The 23,605-nt window shown below is 41.1% G+C and overlaps 1 protein-coding gene across 1 annotated transcript in view; it reads left to right on the forward strand.

The window, feature by feature from the left end:
* SETD7 (SET domain containing 7, histone lysine methyltransferase) overlaps positions 1-23,605 on the forward strand; it is a 69,329-nt gene that overhangs the window by 20,902 nt on the left and 24,822 nt on the right. The window contains exons 3-4 of the mRNA XM_036762790.1: positions 8,351-8,552; positions 17,274-17,460. Coding sequence (XP_036618685.1) covers positions 8,351-8,552; positions 17,274-17,460 — 389 coding nt within the window. The remainder of the gene's footprint in view (positions 1-8,350; positions 8,553-17,273; positions 17,461-23,605) is intronic.

The following is a 23,605-nucleotide window of genomic DNA, read 5'->3' on the forward strand; positions in this document are numbered from 1 at the left end:
ATTTCCTGGTGATTTTTTTTTTTTGGTACCATTGGGTGGATCCATATTTTTAAAATTAGAAGGAGAGAGCCAGCATAGCATAGTGGATAGAGCGGCTTTGGAAGCCTGAAGATCGGGGTACTAGTTCTGCCTATCCCATATTCTCTGTGTGACCCTGGCCTTCACCTCCCAGTGGCCCCCAAGCAACTTGCTAAAACTCTAAGTTGTGGAACAATCTAAATTACTTTGACAGAGGAATTTTCCTCACCGAGAGTTTGGCTTCAAAATAAAACAAATGTAGAAGAACTACTGGGAAGCAGTGGGGGAAAGAGGATATAGAAATGTCGCTATTTTTGTTATATATTCATAAAAATCCCTTCCTTGGTCTGATGGCTTTGGGTGAAGGGTTACACCCTTGAATTGGAAGGAAGGGAGGAGAAATCCCATTATGTATTCTGATAACTTGGGAAGGCAAAATTTTTCTTTAAGTGGTGTGTGATTTAATGGTAGAATTTAATAGCAGGAATTTCCTCCACAAGGATTTCTGGAAGAAGAAATAGCTCTATTGAATTTTTAACTGGATGAATTCCTGGAAACCAGTAGAGAGTCTTGAAAAGTCTTAATTGTATAGATTCAAAGCAAGCAGTTAGATGAGAGCCCGAGGGACACCTTGGAATAGTGGATAGAGAGAGGGCCAGACTTGGAACTGGGAAGACATGGGTTCCATAACCTCTGTTACATATTGGTTGTGGGATCTCAGACCAGTCACTTATTTCTTCTTGCCTCAGGCCATTTACTAAGATTGTAAACTACCTCAAGTTGTCTAAATTGTGGGAGTTGGGTGGGATAGATTAAGATTACTGTACTAATGAATTCACACTTCTAGACTAAAAATAAAGGCAAATTTAAATAAAGATCTCCAGAATTTAGTTCTGCAAAATCAGAATATTCATTACTTATTAAGTTGCCCTGCCTCCATTTCAGAATGCTTTCTGTTGTGTTCTTGTGGGATCATAGGTTTAGAGCTACACTTGTCCTTAGTCATCATCTATTCTCTCTGTATTGTTCAGTCATTTTGGTCCTGTTGGTTGTATCTGACTCTTCATAACCCCATTTGGGGTTTTCTTGGCAAAGACACGAGTGGTTCACCATTTCCTTCTCTAGCTCATTTTACAGATGAGGAAAATGAAGCCAACAGGGTTAAGTGACTTTCCCAGGGTTATACAGCTAGTAAGTGTCTGAGGCTGGATTTGAACTCAGGAATTTAAGTCCCAGGCCTGGCACCTAGTTGCCTCTTATTTTGAAGATGAGGTCCTAAGCCATAAAATGACTTGCCCCAAGTTACACAATCCAATTCAGATCAATAAGCATTTACAAAAGCTTAAAAAGAGAGACAGTAAGGGCAGCTAGGTGGTGCAGTGGGTAGAGCACCGGCCCTGGAGTCAGGAGGACCTGAGTTCAAATGTGGCCTCAGACACTTGACACACTTCCTAGCTGTGTGACCTTGGGCAAGTCACTTAACCCCAATTGCCCTGTCTTCCGCCTCCAAGAAGAGAGAGAGAGAGAGAGAGAGACAGTGGGCTACATCCAAAGAAAGTTAAGCTTATTAAATCCTATGACCCAATGAGGACTATCAATAGACAAACCAAGGCACTGTCAACCAGCAGATTAATTATTAGAAACTTGAGGGAAAGTCACAGCCTTTGTGCTTTGCTGTATTGGATTGTCTTACAAATAAAGTGAAGTTCTGGATAGGACTATTTCCTTAGATAATAACCTCTTTTTTTCTCTGCCACCCCTTTTGTGCTCTACCCAAGGAAATTAAAAACATTATCCTAAGGCCAGGCAATACTGATCTTCTTATAATCCATTTTCTTCTGTGTAATCCTAAATTAAAATCCCTCCTTTGATATCAGTGTTTACAGACAGGGAGGAAGCATATGGTGAGATTAATGATAACAACTTATTTTATATAGTATTTCCAGGTTTATTGAGTGCTTTCCATAGGTTAGTTCATTGGACAATGTCCTATAAGTACCCAGTCTTTTTTCTCTGTTTTACATAAGAAGAAACTAAGGCTTTGAGAGTTTAAGCTAACAAGGATAATCATAGCATCCCCCTCCTGGGGATTTTGGAAGGCTAAAATAAGGTAACATATGGAAAATGCTTTGAGACCCTTACAGCACTCTGAGTGCTAGCTGTCATTATCAGTGACTAGTGGGTGTCAGAGGCAGCATATGAACCGCAGTCTCTCCTGACCCTGCAGCTCAGCACTCTTACCACTGCACCATCCAGATGTTTATGGAATTTAACAGCAGCTAGGGAAGGGCCTGTCTGACATAGACCAGGAGTTTGACACTGGTTCCAAATCCATTTATTTAAAGGCAGGCAAACTTCAACTCTGGGCTTCCCTGCCTGTAAAACTTATCCCAGTGGGGTATTGCGGAAATGAATCAGAAGTCAAAACACTTTAGGAGCCATAGTTCTCCTTACTCTGAGTTCAAATTGCAGGTGTTGATTTTTATATAAGGATATTTTGACCAAAATTTTGTGCAAACAAAAATAATTTGGTAACTTTTTGATCAAATCTAATATGATGATGAGATGGTTGAAAGGTGGTATAGAGAGTCAAGAAGACCTGCCAGAGCTTAAATTCTCCCTCAGTGAGAGCCTGAGCAAGTAACTTAACTTATTTCTCTGTGTCTCAGTTTCCTGATCTATAAAATGATCCACTTAATGGCCTCATAAGAAGGTCTCTTCCAGCTCTAAACCTATGATTCTGTGATAAGATATGGGCTAACCTTGCACTTGTATTTTTGTTTGTTTTTGGAAGGGGGAAGGCAGAGCAATTGGGGTTAAGTGACTTGCCCAAGGTCATACAGCTAGTAAGTGTCTGAGGCTGGATTTGAACTCAGGTCCTCCTGACTCCAGGGCCAGTGCTCTACTCACTGTGCCACCTAGCTGCCCCTGCACTTATATTTTTGGAGATTTCCCATGATATTTAGCCTGAAGATCATCTAGGGATCTGGAAATATTTTATTTATTTTTGAGTCTTTATATTAATTTTTTAATACTAGTACATTTTTCTAAGCATTATCTGGCACTTTACCAACTTGAAGTGTTCCCCTTTCCACCATTGCCCAAACTATTGTTTTTTCTCGAAGTTACATTGGTTATCTTACTTGTTCAGAGCAAGAGGGTGCCTTCTAGTGTATTACACAGGTAAAATTAGTGGGAGTGAATATCCTCCTAAGCCAGGGGTGGGGAACCTGCAGCCTCAAGGCCACGTATGGCTCTCTAGGTCCTCAAGTGCGGCCCTCTGACTGAATCCAAACTGCACAGAACAAATCCCCTTAATAAAAAGATTTGTTCTATACAACTTGGACTCAGTCAAAAGACCACACCTAAGGACCTGGAAGGCGACATGTGGTCTCTAAGCCACAGGTTCCCCACCCCTGTAGACCTAAGCATGCACTTTTGGTGATGCATTAAGGTGCATTAACAAGAACACTAGATTTGGAGATCAAGGACCAAGTTCAGATCATGGTTCTTCCACAACCTGTGTAATTTCCAGGAAGTCAAGTCCCTTAACTTTTCCAAGCCTTATTTCCTCATCTATAAAATTCGTATGTAAGGACCTTTCTAGCTCTAAATCTATGATCCTTCTGCCAGGCAGAGACAGCCATCGGAGAGAATTGAGTTCTCCATCTTCCAAGAAATAGCTATAAAAGTTTTCTCGTTTTACTCTGGGGTTTTGTGTTATATTCAGCTATTTTGGGCCTTACATCTTGTAAGGTATCAATGACTGACTTACTCAAAAGGAGAGGAAGTGCTTTATGTGACGAGCATAGAACTATCTATGTGGGGGCTGGAAAGACTCTTAACAACCATGTAGCTCAAGCTTCCACATAATGTAGAAGTCTTTTCCATGTTGTCCCTAATAGTCATTCAACCTCTGCTATGATCGAGTCAAAAGAAATATATCTTCTTATATTTAACATCTGATGAAAGCAGGAAGGAGCTTTTATGTAGAGACAGAAGTCAGTGAGTCTCCTCTTGTTTTCATTTTTACTTCAAATTGCTGGCTGAACTTGGGATAAATTAAAAGAATGGTAGGGTTAATTCTTCTACAGCTTTTTGTTTGACTAGTAAAATCCATTGCCTCTATTTGGGTAGATTAACTGGATTTTCAGAAGGCTCAGCACACAAAAGTTAACATTCTAAGAAAATGATGGTCCTCATTGTTAGAAGAGCTTTCATTAAGCAAGATTTCAGAATGAGCAGGTGTGTGAAGATGTCAGACATGGGCCTCCAGATGCCGTATCCAAGGTTTAGTTATTTTATGAAGGCCAGTTTTTACAAAGTCATACATCCCCTGATAAAAGTTCAAAGAAAAATCTCAACGTACAATACAAAAAAAATCTGCTTCTTAGTATTACCAGTACGTATAAAAGAATTCTGATGCTCCATTTTCCTGGCTGACGTGAAGCTTAATTTCACTTCAAATTTTCCAAGAAACATCTTGTCATCCTCAGAGATTGTTTGTTTGATTCAGTTCTTGGTGCTGGAAAATCTGATCATTCAAACCTCACGGTGGTCTCTTAGCATTCCAGGGACACTCTCGTGGGGTTTCAATTATCTAGCCCAATGATCTCAAACTCAAATTGAGGGGTTCCTTTAAGGTTATAGGACTCATCTAAACACTACTACTGCATAAATCTCTGTAAAGCAAAACAAAGGTTTGGATAAACAAAAGATTACATCATAACTTTATCGTATATTATGTTGTATATCTCAAGACATTATGTTATGCATCACCCCATTTCTACCTGAGAATCTTACTGGTACCTCAAAGTAAACAGATAAAATTGAATTTATTGTCTTCCCCCTCAACCCATCCCTTCTTCCAACTTCCCCATTTCTGTTGATGGTGGTAGGTGCTGTTAGTATCCCCATTTATAGATAGGGAAACTGAGGTAAAAGTGACTTGTCCAGGATCACACAGCTAGTAAATGTCTGAGGTCACATCTGAACTCAGGACTTTCTGACTCCAAGACCAGTACTCGGGTCTCCAAAGTTTAAAACTGCACCATGACTTTTGGGACTCTGTGTGTGTGTGTGTGTGTGTGTGTGTGTGTGTGTGTGTGTGTGTGTTTGTAGCTCCTAGTTGAAAACTTTCTTCACAACTGCACATCAAATAGCTGCTAAGATTCTAGTATTACAGATAGGGCTGGAAAAGACCTCAGAGGTGGTCTTATCCAATACCCTCATTTTATACGTAAGTACCCTGGAGCCTAGGGAAGGCTGCTGTATGTCACTTGCTCTAGGTCACATAGGTGGTAGGTGTCAGAGGCAAGATTTGAGTCTAGGTCTTCCTGGCTCCAAGATCTGCCTCTTGTGACATTGGTTGAAAGAGAATGTAGTCATCATTGGTGAAGCGGGGTGGGAAAAGCCATAGAACATTCTGTAGTTAGGTGAAAATGTGAGAATGATCCCAAGTTACCCCCAAAGGGCTCTGGGGATTGTTTGAAGAGTAATTTTAAATGTTACTGAAAATCCAAAGTGAAAAATACATGAAATTCATGCAACTTAGGGTCTAATTGTATAATCAGATGATTCTTGATGCCTCTTCCCCAAGAGACTTTTTTTTTCTTTTTTTGTGGAGAAGCCCCAGGGAAATTTCGTTAATGAGTGCTTCACAAATCCAGATTTATTGTCCCTCAGACAGAAGAGGAGCTCTGTGAAAGAAGCCAGGCCTTTCACTGAGAGTGAAAACAATCCTGAAAGGGGAATTTTCACATACTTGAGCGTACAAATAGTAAGGAGAGGCCTGGCACTGGTCCGGCTGCTATTGAATCTATGTGTTAGTGCCAGGTTAAGGACTTACTTACCTGGGCCCCCCTCTAGGCCCAGTCCTCACCTGTAAAATGAAGGGGTTGGATCAGATGGCCTCCAAGGTCCCTTCCTGCCCTAAATCTGTGACCTTTTGCTCTGGGCATTCTCTCTGGCTGCCCCCCCACCATGCCAGGAACCCTCTCCTCCTCCTCTCCTACTACTGACCTCCCTGGCTTCCCTTAAAGTTCCACCTTCTACAGGAAACCTTCCCTAACCCCCCTTAATGCCAGTGCCTTCCCTCTGATAATTATTTCCTGTTTATCTTGTATATACCTTGCTTTGTGTATATTTGTTTACATGTAGTCTCCCTCATTAGACTGTAAGTTCCTCAAGGGTAGGTCTTTATGCTTGGCTATTGCCTCTTCTTGTATCCCCAATGCTTAGCACAGTGCCTGGCACATAGTGGGCACCTAAATGTTGATCATTGATTAGTATAAGTCATTCTTGTCTCTTCATTAATGCTACACCTTTACAAAGGTAACACTTGTTTTTGTTTTTGTTTTTTTGTAACCTACTTGTTTTTGGGTTTTTTGTAACCTAGTAACACACTCTGTTCAAGCAATCGGCAATCATTTATTAAGCCCTACAAAAAAAAAAAGGCAAAAACCTGGTCCCTGCCCTGAAGAAGCTTAGATTCTAGTGGGAAGAGATAGCCTGCAAACAACCATGTACACACAAGATATAGACAGTGTAAATGGGAGGTAATCTCAGTTGAGGAGAGGGGAGGGACTGGGAAAGTCTTCTTGTGGAAGGGAGCTGGGGGTAGAAGGGAGGAAGGAGAACATTCCAGGCATGAGGGACAGAGAGTGAAAAGGCACAGATTGGGGAGGAGTGTGGCAGACAAGGAAGCAAAAGTAGGCCAATGTAGCTGGATCAAAGTATAAGAAGACTGGAAAGCTAGGAAGGGGCTGGTGGGTGGATGGCTTTCAAAGCTAATCAGAGAATTTTATGATTGATTCTGGGGAATAATAAGGAGCGACTAGAGGTTATTGGTTGGGGGGGGTGGTGACAGGGTCACACTTTCACTTTAGGAAGATTACTTTGGCAGATGAGTGGAGAATGGACTGGAGTGGGGAGAGACTTGAGGAAGATAGATCAATCAGAAATAATGAAGGATAAAATAAAGGGGGTGGGGTGAGGGTGAAGATGGGGGAGTAGACTAATGGAAGGGAGATCAATCAGAAATAAGGAAGGACAAAATAAAGGGAGGTGGGGTGAGGGTGAAGATGGGGGGGGGGTGGACTAATTGTCCTCTAAAGGACCTTTCCAACTCCAAATCTTTGATCCTCTTCGGATGTTTCCCTAAGAATATTTTGCAGTTCTAAAATGCATAGCTTTTGTTCATTCAAACTGGCCTTCCCCACAATTAATCCAAGTCACTGAAGATTTACTGGATTGTATAGGGATGAGAATTTTTTTTTTTAGTAAACTGATTTAAAGGGAACATTTTCTGCCTTTTTTAGAGACAAGTACATACTAAGAATTTCTTCTGGGACCTTATACTTCTGTGCTCTGACTTTCTGGAGTCTGGGTGTGTTTGTGAATGAAATAGTATATTTAAAAGTGCTTTGCAAATCATAATGCTCTATACACATGTGAGCCATTATTATTAGCAAAGTGATAAGGGAGAAAAATGCTGTGAAATCAGTATGGTAGTCATCGGTAAACTTTCTCCTATCCTGGAGCAATGACTTTCACACTCTTTCCTTCTGATTCAGCCTGGGCTAGGGCAATGTTCTTTATCCCTCTCCTTGCTCCCCTGCCACACACACACCCCTCCATCCCTGCTCCCACTTGTGTTGACAAGTGATGCTCACATTCCATGACAAATCTCTCCTAGAATCGGAGAACTCAAGAATTATTCATTCATGCCCAAACCAGAAATCTGGACATTTTCCCATGGTGAATATCTATATTACACGAGACCATCTGTAATACATTATGGACAGCATTTGAATGAGAGTCAGGGGCTATCCATGGACTCTGGACCATACTTTGGAAGACATCATTCTTGAGGAGGAGTGGTAGGGAAGTGCCGAGGGGATCCCTGCCCTGATGTTTCTACCTCAGCAATGGTGGGGAGGGGTATGGAATTTGACACTTGAAGTTTAGAGATGGTCTCAATTTTCCCCTGTCCCTTTCCCCTTCTCTTGATTTTACCCTAGAGGGAAAACACAAAAGACTGCAGCAGAAGCCAGGAGGTCAACAGTTAAGTCTAGCCCTCCATTTCTAATCTTAGTTATGTGATCAATTGTATCTTCCCTGATGACCTAGGAAAACTGTGGGGCCTGTTTTGAATTTAAGCATGCACACACACACACACACACACACACACACACACACACACAATTATTGAAGACACATACACATACACACAGAGAGAGGTATTGAAGAGTTGAGGCTGGAGTTAAGTTGATGCAGTGCTAATTTCTATAGAGGACTGAATCTGTTCTCTCTCCTTCTCTCTCTTCCTCAGCACACTGGAAGGGTATTATGTGGACGATGCCTTGCAGGGGCAGGGAGTGTACACGTATGAGGACGGAGGAGTCCTCAAAGGCACCTATGCAGATGGAGAGCTGAATGGACCAGCCCAGGAGTATGACTCAGATGGGAGACTGATCTTCAAGGGACAATATAAAGACAATATTCGGCACGGAATTTGCTGGATATATTACCCAGTAAGCCTTATGATTGTTAACTAAACTAAGAAATAATATGTTTTGATGTGATTTTTATAAATTTAATATTAACTAATAAACGAACCAATGTAATGTGATTCTACCACAGACTTCCAAATGTTTACTATCTAATACTTTTAATCTATATTTTAATATCAGCATATCAAGGTCTAACAATTTCATTGGTGTGGGAACTTCTTTTGCCTATTTTAGATCATAACTAATCAGTAAGGATCATAGAAGTTAAGTGATTTGCCTAGGTTCACACAGTTAGTAAGTGGCCAAGGTGGAATTCAAACCCAGGTCTTCCTGACTGGGCAGCTAGGTGACATAGTAGATTGAGCTCTGAGCCTGGAGGCAGGAGGACCAGAGTTCAACTCTGGCATCAGACCCTTACTGGCTGTATGACCCTGGGCAAGTCACTTAACCTCTGACTGCCAGTTTCCACAACTGTATAATAAAGAATTCTTAGCAAAGTGCCTGACTCCTGCATTCTCTCTACCTTATCAAAGTGCCTGTCTCACATACATATAATTTTAGGAAAAACTGTCTACCATAAGGCACCAGAATCATGACTGAAATCCAGTATTTTGTTTCCTCTGTCCCCTGTTGTATATGGGACATTTCTTGCCTAGATATTGAAAGGCTTTACTGATTGCAGAGCTTCATGAGGTCAAATACAAACTCCTCTCTGTGGCTTTTAAAGCCCTTCCCCAATGGCTCCTGGCCGCTTCTAAGAAGTGTAACAAGCGTTGATTCTTTCATTTCATAACTAATCTAATGGCCAAAACTAAATAGGCTTTTCATTCCCTTGCCTGGTTGGTTTTCTGGATTTACCTCTACTGGGGTGAGAAAGTGAGAGTGACACATTCTATTATTGTTACTGTCTCTGGTAGACCAGGAATAAGCCTGAGATTTTTCTTTTTCAAGTTGCCTCACTGTTAGTGCTTGGTTTCACAAGGTCCATCCTAGGTCTTATGTAAGGGCTGTGTGACAGTTGTGTGTTTCAAAGAATTAACATTCATTTGGCCTTCAGTGATTTGGGAGAATTTCTTGGCATTGCTTGAGATAGATTATTAGAGACAGTAATTCCAGGGTGTAGCCAAACCAGGCAAGAAATCACTGCTCTAAGCTGTCCTGTCTGGAATTTTCTGATACCTCAGCTGCATTCAGTAACTTTGCTGAAAGGCTTTCAAGTGAATAGATTTTGGAAAACATCTATCTTAAAAAGTTTATTTTGTCTAGAATTTGAATCTAAATAAAATCATGCTTTCATTTCATCTGAAGGCTGTTATTTCATGATTTTTTTTTTGATGAGAACATTCACTCAAGCACAAGTAATAAGATTGGCAGCCCCTCCTAAATCTATTTACATATCGCCATTCCTGTAAGTTTTACTTCCAGACCTGGAAATGGGGATAGAAGAAAATGACGTGTGAAAATAGCTTTGTTAAAAAAAAAAACGAGACTAAATAACCAAAATATTCACAGGGACCTGGAAAAATCCAGCCTCCTCAGGAAATAAGTAGCTTTCACTGCTGGCCAGACAGATGATAACAATTGACATTTACGTAGCGCTCTGTGATTATGAAATGCTTTATGCATATTATTTCATGCAATTCTCCCAACAACCTAGTGAGATAAGGTCGTATAAGTATTATTATTGTCATTCTGTAGCTAAGGTTCAAAGGAGTTGAGTAGTTTGCCTCCTTCTAGGAGTCACTGGAATCATGCTGAAATCCAATATTTTGTCTCCTCCGTCCACCTTTGTATAGGGGACATTCTTACCTAGGTATTGAAAGGCTTTACTGATTGCAGAGCCTCGTGAGGTCAAATACAGACTCCTCTGTGTGGCTTTTAAAACCCTTCCCCAATGGCTCCTGGCCACTTCTAGCATTTTATGCATTACTCTCTTCTCCACCCTCCACATTCTGTTTTTGTTTTTGGAAGGGGGAAGGCAGGGCAATTGGGGTTAAATGACTTGCCCAAAGTCACCCAGCTGGTAACCCCTCCTCATTCTAGCTAAACTGGCCTGCTGTTTCCCCACACACAATATTTTGCCTCTGATGTCCCTGTCTGTGCACTGGCCTTCCCCCAGGCCAAGAATGATCTCCCTCCTCACTGTTGCCTTCTAGAACCTCTCAGCTTCCTTCAGAACTCAGTTTTAGTACCTCCTTCTACTAAAAGAGCTTATCAAATTCCCTTAGTTGCTAATGCCCTCTCCTAGGAAGTTATTTTGTATTTTTACTGAATTTCTTCTTTCCTCTTCCCCAATCCTACCTCATAGAATATAAGCTCTTTAAAAGCAGGGACTGGATTGTTTGTTTGGGGGGTTGTTGGGTTGGGGAGGAGGGGAGAGATTGCTCTGTACCTAGCACAGTGCCTGGCACTTATTAGATGTTGAATAAATGTGTGGTGAACTCAGTGGGTTCAATCATAGGATTTAGAATGATTCCTTCATCTAATCCTATCTATATGTTCATTTTATAGATAGAAAAAACCTTGAGCCCCAGCATGATTAAATGAATTGCCAACAATTAGTCAGAAATAGGACTGAAATCCAAGTCTTCCGACTCTTTAGCCCAGTGTCCTTAGTGTAGGAGAGGTTTGCCAAAATCTCAGAAGACAGCTTTAATGATACAGCCCAAGTACTTCGGTCATGACTCATTGGGCTAATAGAGCTGATAAGATTCATTTTTTTTTAATTAAGCAAACATTTGTTTAATTCCAGAAGGGCCAGAATTTAAGACTACCCCAAGGGATCAAGCTATGTCCACTTATGTGGTGCATTTTTTTTATCCCTAAAGCAAAGAAAATAGAACTAATGGGATGAACATTTTTATTTAAAAGTAAAACTGTGTTTTTGCATCCAGTGGTACACCTGGTGGTTCTATTGCTAAAGCCAATTATGTGGAAGCTAAGTGCTTCAGGGTTACAAAGAAGAATAAGGCATACAGGACTCACCCTCATGATGCTTATTGTCTGCTAGGAGAAATAAGAAATGCACACAAATAACTTTTAATAATTTTGATGACAGTTCACATTTGCTCCACAGAGTTCTACTCTGATGCCTTATTATGGTGTAGAGATTAACCTGAAGTTTATGTCTATGGAGTGTAGACTCTGACAGATTCTAGGATATTGGAAAAGGTCTGAGTTTGCTCTCCGAAGATCAGTTTTGTTCTAAGTACAGAGAGGGTCACTACCCCTAGGTCATTTGGAGATGAATTCTTTGGAATGAAGAAAAGTACAAAACGGCCTCTGTCCCACATGGCCCCCTTCCTTTTCTTCAGTGATAGTGACAAAGTGGTGGAAAAGGGGGCAGAGAATGCTAAAAATAACACTTTTTAGTTAGTTTATAAACTTCATGTGGGGTGGCTAGGTGGCACAGTGGATAGAGGGCCAGGCCTGGAGTCAGGAAGACTCATCTTCATGAGTTCAAATCTGGCCTCAGACACTAGTTGTGTGACCCTGGGTGAGTCATTTAACCCTGTTTGCCTCAGTTCCTCATCTGTCAAATGAGCTGAGAAGGAAATGGCAAAGACATTCCAGGATCTTTGCAAAAAAAAAAAAACAAAAACTTAAATGGGGTCACGAAGAGTTGGACACGACTGAAACAGCTGAACAATAACAGACTTTAACTTGGCTCCTGATACTCCAAATGTGAGATCCCTGGCCTGTGACCAGTGAGTGAACAGAACACTTACAGAACCCAATCAAACCAGTCTTGACATTCTTATTATAAATGAAACCCGAAGGAAGTTGCAGCCACATGGGAAGGTGGTTCACAGGTTTTCCTTTGAGAGGCAAATAAAGGAATGGGCAGCTTTTGGTTTATCATATATCTGAAGGTAACAAGAAGCACCATCACATGAGACATTTGGTCATCTCATTTTCCAGCCCTCGTGATAAGTATTTGCAAAAGGACCATTGTGAAAATAGTTGCAGTTTGTGCATTAACATCTCTTACCGAGGATGGAGATGTAGAGAAATTCTAGGAAGAACTCGATAATGCCCTCCAAACTAAATTAGCCTAGGAGGATCCTATTGAAAGCATCATAGATGTAGAGCTGGAAGGGACCCCAGAGGCCATTTAATACAATCACCCTTACATTTAGCTGCAATTTCCTGCTAATTTCATTTGTAACAAGAATGTCAAGATTGATTTGATTTGGTTCCTGCAGCGCTTGCTCCATTCATTCACCATTCATTGGACAGGGATCTCACATTTGGAATATCGACAACCAAATTACAGTTTTTAGATAGTCTATAAATTTTACCATTCTTAGCTCCGTCTGCCCCCTTTTCCACCTCTCTGTCACCATCACTGCAGAAGCAGAAGGGAGTCATGTGGGTCTGGGACCGTCTTGTATTTTTCTTCATGTCATGGTTGCTATGGTTAAAGACTGAAATTTTTAGATAAATAAACTGAGGTCCGCAAAGGATAAGTGACTTGTACAGGGTCACATAGGGAAAGGTGGAAGAGAGGTGGAATTTGAACCCAGAGCCAGTGCTCTTTCCACTGTACAATACTCAGTGACTTCAATGCAACGTTGAGACTAGGTGAGTATGGAAAGAAGTAGATGGCAAAGCACGGACCAGGAATAATGAATGAAAGAGCCCAAAGACTTGTAGCTTACCCAGAAGTCTCGAGCCTGAGCCTCACAGATATTTCAGGAAAAGAGCCAGCAGTCATTAGTCGGGATCAACACAGAACAATATCACAAAAAATGAAATCGATGTTTTAATAAATAAGGAACAAGTTCTTTTTGAGGTGACAGTCATTCCTCCATCAGATGTGTTTTCAGACTACCAATATGTTAGGGTAAAGAATACACGGCTGGAAAACAAATGAAAGTGAGAACGTCACCAGGTCCAACCAGAACAACTCAATCTCTATGTAGTCAAAACTATCGACAAAGAAGGATGGGCATGCACCAAATTCCATCCTGAAGTTTAGCTAATGTCTATATGTGTGTGTACATATGTACATATGTGTACATACACACAACTATATAAATGGACGCACATATATTACAGATAGAGAGATAACAGCTAGGTGGCACAGTGGATGAAACAAGGGGCCTGGAGTCAGAAAGACTTGGGTTCAAATTCATCCTTAGACACTAACTCGCTGTATGACACTGGGCAATTCATTCAGCCTCTGCCCCTCAGTTTCCTCATCTATGGAATGGAGGTAATAATCACACTAACCTCTCAGGACAGGCACTATATAAACGTCGTGAGGAGAAGAGCAAAAGAGTAAATAAAGTGCCTCAGCAGACCCTTGCTGAGGGAGGAGAGGCAGTAACCAAAAGCAACACTAATTTAGAATATATTTGTAAAATCTTATGAAGGAGGAAGATGGAAAATTATGCACAGTGTCATTTATTATGGATGGCTAGGTGGTTCAGTGGATAGAGCTCTGGGCTTGGAATCAGGAAGACTGTCTTTCTAATGAGTTCAAATCTAGCCTCTAGCTGTGTGACCTTGGGCGAATCACTTAACCCTGTTGGCCTTGATTTCTTCATCTGTCAAATGAGCTGGAGGAGGAAATGGCAAACTACTCCAGTATCTTTGCCAAGAAAACCCCGAATGGGGTCGTGAACAGTGGAACACGACTGAACAGCAAAATCACTTATCGTTAAAACAGAAGCAGGGGAAGGCAAAACCAGTGTAAAGAAAGGCTGGTAAGAACCTGAGCAAAGTTATCCTGAGGGCATTTAAGGATGAAAATTTTAAAGGAACAAAAAGAAGAAGAATGAAAAGTCAACAAAAGACATTCAGAAAAAATCTTTTCACAACCAAGGACAATAAAGCCCCTATACGTGTACTCCCACATCACCGATGTGTTTATTAAGAAGGTGAAAAGGGCATTAAAGATGGAAAGCAACTCTATTGGACCAAGGATACTTAAAGGAGATCCAAGCTGGACAGTGCTTTTTGTCCATCGGGTTTTCCTCAAGACGATGTGGTGCCATGGAATGAGTGCCGGATTTGGAGTTAGAGAACCTGGCTTCTCTCTCTTGGGTGTGACCTGAGACAAATCACTGAATCTCCTCTTAGGTAAAACAGAGGGTTAGAGTAACTGACTATTGACATTCCCTGACCGTTCTAAATTGATGATATGATGAACTTTGGAATTGTCATACAAATTTTTGGGGTTTTTTTTTGAGGGGGGGATAGTTTGGAAGCTATCAGGTTAAGTGACTTGCCCAGGGCCACACAGCTTAGTGAGTGTCTGAGGCCATATTTGAACTCAAGTCCTCCTGACTTCAGGGATGATGCTCTATCCACTGCATCATCTACTTGCCCCCAAGTTTTAGGTTTATTTTTAATAAAGAAAAAATCAAAACTTTCCATTTCCCTTCACAAAAACAGAAACTTCTAGACACCATCCAACTAGACAAATGCATAATAAACAGGAAGCAGGTGAAAGTTTAAAACAAAAGATGTCCAGAACATGAGCGGATTTCTCTTTAAAAACCGCATTAATGACATTCATTCGTAGAGACTCTGTCTAAGGATCCTGAGTGCTTTACCGACCCTTGTCTCAGTAATCCTCACCGCTCTCCTGGAAGGGAGGCAGCGCTGAAGGTGTTATTATCCCTTTTTGTACTGTGCTAATGTTTTTAGTGTAATTAGGAATAAGCTAGCAGGGAAGAAAAAGCATAAAAGATGTTTCTGATGCATTTCCAGAACATAAAAAGTATTTCATTCCAAGGAAGCGTTGTTTTTCTAGAGTACTTGAAAACCTCTCGGTTTGAATGGTGCAGAACAGAAAATACAGACCTTTTTGTTTCTTCCTGCTGCTTTTCTATCACGGGCCCTAGTGGGAATACTCAGAAGTGACCCCGTGCTACTTGACAGAAAGAACTTCAGGCATCAGAACCTTTGAGTTGGGGGAAATAACCAAGTTTTTGGAAGATGACATGACAGAACTATGGTTTATATCAAAACCTCAAAGACCTTCTTTTATGTATTCCTGCAGTTCTTCGTTACACTAAAAATATCACTCTAAGAGCTTTATAGATTAAATCACACGCACAATATAGACACCTGTGACCCAGATTGCTCATTATTTTTTAGCTCCTCAATTCAACTGGGACATCACCTCTTATATATGTGTACTTACTTGAGGGAGTATAGGGAAGTAACCTGTGCCCCAGATCCTTCCCACAGTTATCTTTGGGCGGGGGGGGGGGGGGGGGGGGGGGGCATGAAAAATTTACCCATGTGAAATAGGTCCAAAACCAAACCAGCCACTGGAATGGGGTGAAGGAAGAGCGTGAAAAGGAGCTGAATGATTTCTTTTGTCTTGCTCCCAACAGGGCTGTGTGCTTATGAGTTAGCATTCTCACAAGAAATGGAAAATGAGAGTCTAGAAACTCTTGTGCTAGATGCCTTATAAAAAACAAGCAGCCACATTTCTGTAAAATGGCATTAGATTGAGAAGTACTAAGTTGAAGCTTGTGTTAGTATCCAATTATATCCTTTCCTTTGGTTTGGCACAGTAGAAAGAACACCGGATTTGTAGTCAGGTGACCTGGGTTCAAATTCTGCTTCTGTTACCCCTTCTGTTGCCCTAGGCATCTCTGTTAGCCTCGTTGGGTCTTACTTTCTTCATCTGTAAAATTAGAAGACCTCTAGACGGCCTTCTAAGATCTCTTTAATTTCTAAGCCTACGATTCTACAGTCTTCTCGGCCCTTAAAACTCCAAGGTTTGATAGATATAGGATGGGGGTGGAGGTAGGGGTTGGAGGGAGCGGAAAATAAGCAACAGAATAAATCATGGCTATAGACATATTATTATGGACCTACATTATGCATTAAATTGGGAATCTTTTTCATTGTGGTCACTTTTTCACCTTCTGAAATTCAGTCAGAGGACCTGGATTAAAATCTTATCTCTTCCACTTAATCCATACGTGACCTTGGACATCATTAAACTTAACTGGGCCTCAGTTTCCTCCCTTGTAGAATGAGGGTGTGGGAAGAGAGGATCTCTTAAGGGCCTTTCTCTACGAAGGTGGATTCAGTCAAAGGGCCACACTTGAGGACCTAGAGGGCCACTCCTGCCTCAGGCTATGAATTTTCCTGTTCACAAATAAACCATGTTAGGTTATAAGTGACTTTACTAAAACTGCAGTTAACTTTTCACCTGAGCCAGATGAGAACTTTGAGCCTCCCCATCTCTTGGCTAGGCTTCTCTTCTACTCCTCTGTCCTCTTGCATTCTTATATTCACTAACACTTAATATTCTCCAGTCATACGTACTTCAGATGATGAATTGCTTGCTTAATTTTTAAAGGTGCTTTCACCTTCTGAGTCCTTACAATGTCATTGTAACAACTATTTGTTGTAGTTTGGTCATTTGTCAGTTGTATCTGACTCTTTGTGGCCCTATTTGGAGTTTTCTTGGCGGAGATACTGGAGTGGCTTGCCGTTTCCTTCTCCAGCTCATTTTCCAGATGAGGAAACTGAGGCAAACAGGATTAAGTGACTTGCCCAGAGTCACACAGCTGGGTCTGAAGCCAGATTTGAACTCAGGTCTTCCTGACCCCAGACCTGGGACTCCACTTTCTGTGCCACCTAGCTGTCCCTGTAAGGACAATAATTCATAAAATTAGGAATAAACTGGGTAAGGGAGTGGATGAAGAAATATCTTGTTCTTATCATGTCTATATATAATGTTTCTTGTTTTTTGGTTTCTCCCACCAGGATGGAGGTACTCTGGTAGGTGAAGTTAATGAAGAAGGAGAGATGACTGGAGACAAGATAGCCTATGTCTACCCTGATGGAAGGACCACAATTTATGGGAAATTCATAGATGGAGAGTTGATAGAAGGAAAATTGGCTAACATGTCAATTGAGGAAGGAAAGCCCTACTTTGAACTGGTACCAGGAAGTAAGTAAACTTTTGAGTTTATTACTCTAATTTTAAAGTTAAAACCAATGTGGTAAGGTTTTCCCCCTGTGTATTTTGTAAATATTCTTCCCTTTCATTATAGATTCCACCTGAAGAAATTTTTTTTCCATAGTTCAGTAGTGTTAAGGGATTACTTTTAGGATAAAATAGTTGATTTTTGAAGTTGTGTAAAGTAGAGAAACTATAGAGAGATTAGGCTCTGATTTGTGGTGGAGCAGAGGGATGGGAAAAGTGGAACTAGCCTTTTCATTTTTCTCCAACCAGCCCAGCCCTTGTGATTTGCATAAAATAAAGGATGTTGTTTTATAGGGTTAATTAGAAAAAGTTTCCTCATGGGATGAATGAAAAGCCTAAGAGATAGAGTTTCTGGGTAATTAATAATCAATTTTGTTAAATAGGCTAGCTGATAATCAATAAATTGATGGTCACTGGTCTCTCTGCATAACCAAAGACAAAACCATGGAGATCCCTGAATGCTTAAATACCTTTGGAAATGGAGGTGCCCCTGACCAGTGAAAGAACAATTAATGGGGATGGACATATTAATGAGGAGTTAGGCTAAAAGTTTTTAGCTCCTCCTGCTAAGAATGTGGCTCACCCTCTCCCAGCAATCTGGAAAAAGGAATCCATGTCTACCCAGACAACTCTGACTGGTTTTCTCCTTCATGAGCTGGGTTAGCCTAAACTCCAATGCAAGGGTGCAAAGCCATGGGCTTAATGCTTTAGGGCTGGAATGCATCTAGATTATAGTCTGCTCACACTCTGAACCAAAGTAAAGTCTTCGACTTGGGTGGAGTCCTGCCCAAAATTGAGGAGCATGTTCCCAAAGGATTTGGGCAATCTTATCTATCAGCATTGTCTTGCAGAGACTAGCTGAATCACCTATAGGGGCTGGTCCCTAAATGAGGAAATAAAGGGAAAAAACCTTAATCCTAATTTAATAACTGGTTATTAATATAATAGAAAAAAAAATCACTCCTCTCACGCTTCACAATTTCATTTAAGAACAGGCCCCTGGGGATACTTGCCCTAACTGGGATGAGCATAGATAAGAGCATAGAACTAAAATGGGTTTTGGAAAAGTTGGATGAGAGTTGTGATTGAAGGAGTCTAAGGAGACAGTAAAGGAGGAAGGAGTTCAAAGAATGTACACAGATGATTGATAGACAGATCAAGTGAGCATTTATTAACTGCTCATTATGTGTCAGACATTATGTTAAGTGCTGATGAAACAAAAGCAAGCAAGACAACCTTCAAGGAGCTTAATGAGGAAAGACCACACACAAAGGGGAGTTGAAAAGCAAGAAAGAGAGAGGTGGAACTTAAGGAGAAAAGTGGCTGGCAGAGAGGAAGAAGATAAGGCTAGAGAGTTGGAAATGAAATGAAGCATTACTGAGGCTCCTTTTGAAATAATGATCTGAGTAACAATCACCAGTCAGGAGAATGGGGCCTCAGGTAGAAGTATATCCAGGGTGGGAGAGTGGCTGTCAAAAAGAAGGGAAAAAGAAAAGACTGGAGAGTTTAGTGAAGATGAATAATCTTAGCCTGGGCATCTCCTACTTCCTGCAACTACACTGGTTAAGAAGAAAATTATAGCCCTTGGATGGAAGAGCTGAAGTCCTTTCCTGAAGAGAAGATGCTTACTTAACTACAGCATTCCTCAGTAGATGGTAGACAAAATGTTTGGTGGACCTCCAGATGGAAACTTAGCTGAGGATTAGGTAAGGACCAGTAGAAGACCAAAAGAGCTGACTCCCTTCAGGGGAGAGGCTTACTAACCACAGCATCCTTAGTATATGGCCCACAGAATATTAGATGATTCTGAGAATAACTGGATAACAAAAGATTACCTGGAGTGGAGATGTGACATTCAGTGGAGAGAACTAGAAACAAAACTTAGGAGGGAGCAAGCTCAGTAAATAGACGCATGCTGATATTACAGGAAGACTTTGGTAGTTCTACAGCTTTATTGGTGTAAATTGCACTCCCATGTATATTCTGGGTCCACAAATGTTCTCCTCTATATGTGTACCCCAAGTGTGAGTCTATGTACATTCAGTCTTCTCACTGATTGTGTATATTTATGGGAGAACAAATTCCAAGTTTAAGGAAGGGATATTATGTTACTATGCCCTTTGATTTTTTGCCTTTGCTTTGAGCTAAATGTGTCCTCTGCCTAAGAAAAGTAAACACACTGGTAGGGACTTGGCAGTATAGTTAAGAGAGGATTCTGATCCACAAACCACCTAGAACCTAAGGGTTGCTTTCTGAGAGCCTACAGTTGCTACAGTAACATTTGTGTTGAATCATCTTTATAAATTAAGTGTATTGGGAAAGCCAATAATAGTCACTTGTTATCACAGCCTGACAAAACATGTTTCCTTTGAGGAGTGCCTTTCTGTGCCCTGCTAGGTGACTGTATGATCCAATCTGGTATACTGAGATCAAATTGTTCACATATTCACCAACTTGGCATAGGTTTTAAGACTAGAAACAAGAAGCTACTACAGTAGAAAAAGAAAGCATAAGGAAAGAAGTTTTGAACCATAAAGCTATTGTTTCATAAGTGTAACTATTCAGCTATCTCACTTCATAGTATAATTAAAAGCAATGTCAGGGCTCCCAAATACAGTTCAACACTCTCATCCCCTACTCAGTCCTTTAACCATCTGTAAGTTTGTCCAAGATACTGAGAACCAACTCTGTGGGCTGTCTCTTCTACTGTATGTCATAGTCTGGATAATATGCTTCCACTTGCTAGATGTGTGACTTTGGAGTTTCCTCCTTTGTAGGATGAGGGGGTTGGAAGGGTCCCTTAAGGTCCTTTCCAGCTCCAGACTATGAATTTTTCTGTTCATAGACAAACCATGATAGTTTTTAAGTGACTTTATTAAAATTGCCTTTTCCTTTCCATTTGCTTTTTCCTGCATGCATACTTAGACCAAACCCTGGGGTGATCATGGATTTCATCTGAAAGGCCCTGCATTGTTCTAAGGCTTGATAAATCAGCAAAATGCCATCTGAAGCTGTAAATATCTGGAGTATCTCACTATCCATAGAGAATCCTTTTCCATTTGGATTTTGCACCAGACAGTGTCTATGACAGTGGCAAACACCTTTGGCTAGCACATAGCTCCCTGTTTTATTCCTCACTTGGTATCAGAAGGTTATTCAACAATTATCTTTACCGTTGTATCTTTCATAGAATCTTGTGTGATTTAACATATACATGTTAAGCGTTCTTTGTTGAATGAAAGACTTTAAGGCGGCATTTTGTTCTTCCCATTCAAATGACTTTTAATAAAACCATTAAGCACAGTGGGATCTTACCTCCTCAACACCTTCCAATCAATTGTGTGACTGTAAAAGTATGGTCTGCTTTCATGTGAATGACAAATAACCTAGTCTAGCCTATTTGCTGTGTTGGGCCAGGATGATCAATGCAAGAAGTAAAAAGGCATTTTTAAGTGAAATGCTAATAAGAGCTAGAAGCAAAAGAAAAGAAACCTTCTGTGCTCAACATCAGCCTTGTCATCTCCCTTTCTTTTTTCCCCTTGGATGCTCAGATGGAGTTAGTAATATAAATTTAAAACTTTACATGAGATGACTCCATATAGAAACTCAAAAACAAAAGGTAGAGAAAGGGCCCAGGATCTTTTAATGCGTGCTTGTGAAACAGAAGAAAAACAGATAATACGGCATTTGAACTGGACCTTGAAGGACTGGGAGGATGATTTTGATGAGTAAGGAATGAAGAAGGGGCATTTCTGGACTAACATGATGTGAGCCAAGAGGTGGAAACCTCTGCATGTTTGGTGAGAGAAGACTGGTTGGTAAATTGGGGTCAGATTGTATTGGCCCTTAGATGATAGGCTAAGGATTTTGAACTTCATTGGACAGGCAGTGAGGAGCCACTGAAAGTGGCAGGGAAGCAACAGCATTAGAAACTTGCATGAGGAAAATTAATCTGGTGGCAAAATGAGGAATAGACTGAAACAGGGATTGACTAGAGTGATGGAGACCACTTAGTAGGCTTTTGGAGTGGTCCAGATGAGAGGTAATAAGGGGCTAAACCAGGAGGGATGACTTAGAGAACAGAGCAGAAGGAAAGAATGTAAATGACACTCAAGAGGAAGAATTATCAAGATTCGGTAATTGGATGAAGGAGAAGGAAGGACATGTGCCTAGATAAATGAGAGACAAGTGGTACCATTAATAGAAATAGAGAAGTTGGGAGGAATATTTATTTGAGCAGTGTGAGATGACAATTTCAGCTTTAAACATGTTGATTTTAAGGTACTAACAGGACATCCAAGTACAGATATGTGATATTCAGAGGGATATCAGACACTAAAAAGTCAACATGGAGCTTTGAGAAAAATGGCCAGAGATATAGATTTGGGGTTCACCTGTATTTTACTGGCACTTGAAGCAGAGCGAATGAATGGAATCACCTAAGGACAGAGTGGAGAAAGTAGAAGAGCACAAAGAAAAGGAAACAAAAATCATTAGAAAAGGTGGAAGGAAAAGTCAGGAGTACAGTCATATGTTATAGAAGGACCAAGAAGGATAAGGACCAGCAAAAGTTCATTGGACTGGTGATTAGGACAGGATTAGTGGTCTTGGAGAGAGCTATTTTTAAAAAGTGATGGAGATGAAGGACAGAAATATAAGAAATTTAAAAGGATATCGTTAGTGAGAAAATAACTAGAGACAGCAAGCTGTATTAGGAAGGCAGAATTTATGATTTCAAAGAGAATCTCATATGTGCCTAAAAGGTCCGGAACTGCAGGATATAAGGAATTCCCTAGGCAGAAGGCAGAAGAACTAAAGCATGTATTTACACTCCACAGTAACAAGCCCACAAACCAGCGTCCCCATTTTGATATTTTCATCAAAAGCTTCCAGGCCCAATAAGTCCGCCTCACAAGGATAACCAGGAGGCCACAGAGAAGCGAGATGGTATAAGGCAAGATCGTATACATGCTTCCCCTCTACGGTAAGAAGATTACCCACTAGCCTCCAGTCAGCTCTGCTACCAGCAGCTCAGCTTCGGCTGTGGGCGTCTCTGGCTCCAACCGGAAAAGGAAAAGAGGATCTTCAAGCTGTCCTCTCCCGTCTTATAGAGTTTTTGACATCATCCAGCGCCACCTGAACGACCAGGGCCGATTGGTTCTTGACTTGGCCCCTCCCCCTAGCGTAGACCAGGTTAACACACCTCCCCTCAGCCAGCCCCATGACTCATCACACAGGAAGTTCTCTGATTCCTGGCATGGTCGCTGGGCTTCCTGCCCCGGAAGAGCAAGCCCCAGTGTCCAGGGAAGCTCGGTGAGGTAAGCTGAGTCATTCAAAGAAAACAAAGTCCATTCTGGTCACACAAGCATAGTGTGTATTTTTTTTTTGAGGTTATGGCAGTAAAGGAAGGAAACACAAAAGATGGTGGTACTTTGAGGGGGGCAGCAGGATCCAAGAAATTTTTAAAAATTAGGTCAGGTGATAAAAGTGAGAATTCATAGACTGACTACATGCTAGATCTAGAAAAGACCTAACCTGACTTCATTCATTTTATAGGTGAGGAAACTTTAGTTTGAAGAAGTGAAGTGATTTCCTGGGATAACCCATTGAGAGCCAGAAGTGACCTTAGAGGTCATCTCCAAAGTCATTGTCCAGAGTCTCTGAGCTAGTCAACGACAGAGTCAGGACTTAAGTCCAGACCTTCATACCCGATACCAGGCTGATGAACCAGGGTCCTGGAGGGAATGAGTGGGGATAGGATTGAAGATATGTTAGCCTTTAAATGGATGAGAGACCTTTCTTCATTTGAGTCAGGAGGAAAGAAGATGGATAAAGAGAGAAATTATGAGGTAGGGATGAAGTGAGATTGAAAGAGTTTGTGTCAGATGGCGTTAATTGTCATCTCAGCAAGGTAGGAAGTAGGAAATTTGCCCAATGAAGGCATGGGTTTGGGGGAGCTGAGGAGAACAGAAAAGGTCCAGAACAACTGCTGTGAGAAATGTGCTAGGGAATCCACCAGAGAGAGATAAAAGAAGTTCAGAGCAGCAAGAAGTGAACAGCTGAACTATGGGAATTTGTAGGGGACCCAATCAGAATCGTCTTGACTTTC

Source organism: Trichosurus vulpecula, chromosome 6, assembly GCF_011100635.1.
Source record: "Trichosurus vulpecula isolate mTriVul1 chromosome 6, mTriVul1.pri, whole genome shotgun sequence".
Classification (NCBI taxonomy): domain Eukaryota; kingdom Metazoa; phylum Chordata; class Mammalia; order Diprotodontia; family Phalangeridae; genus Trichosurus; species Trichosurus vulpecula.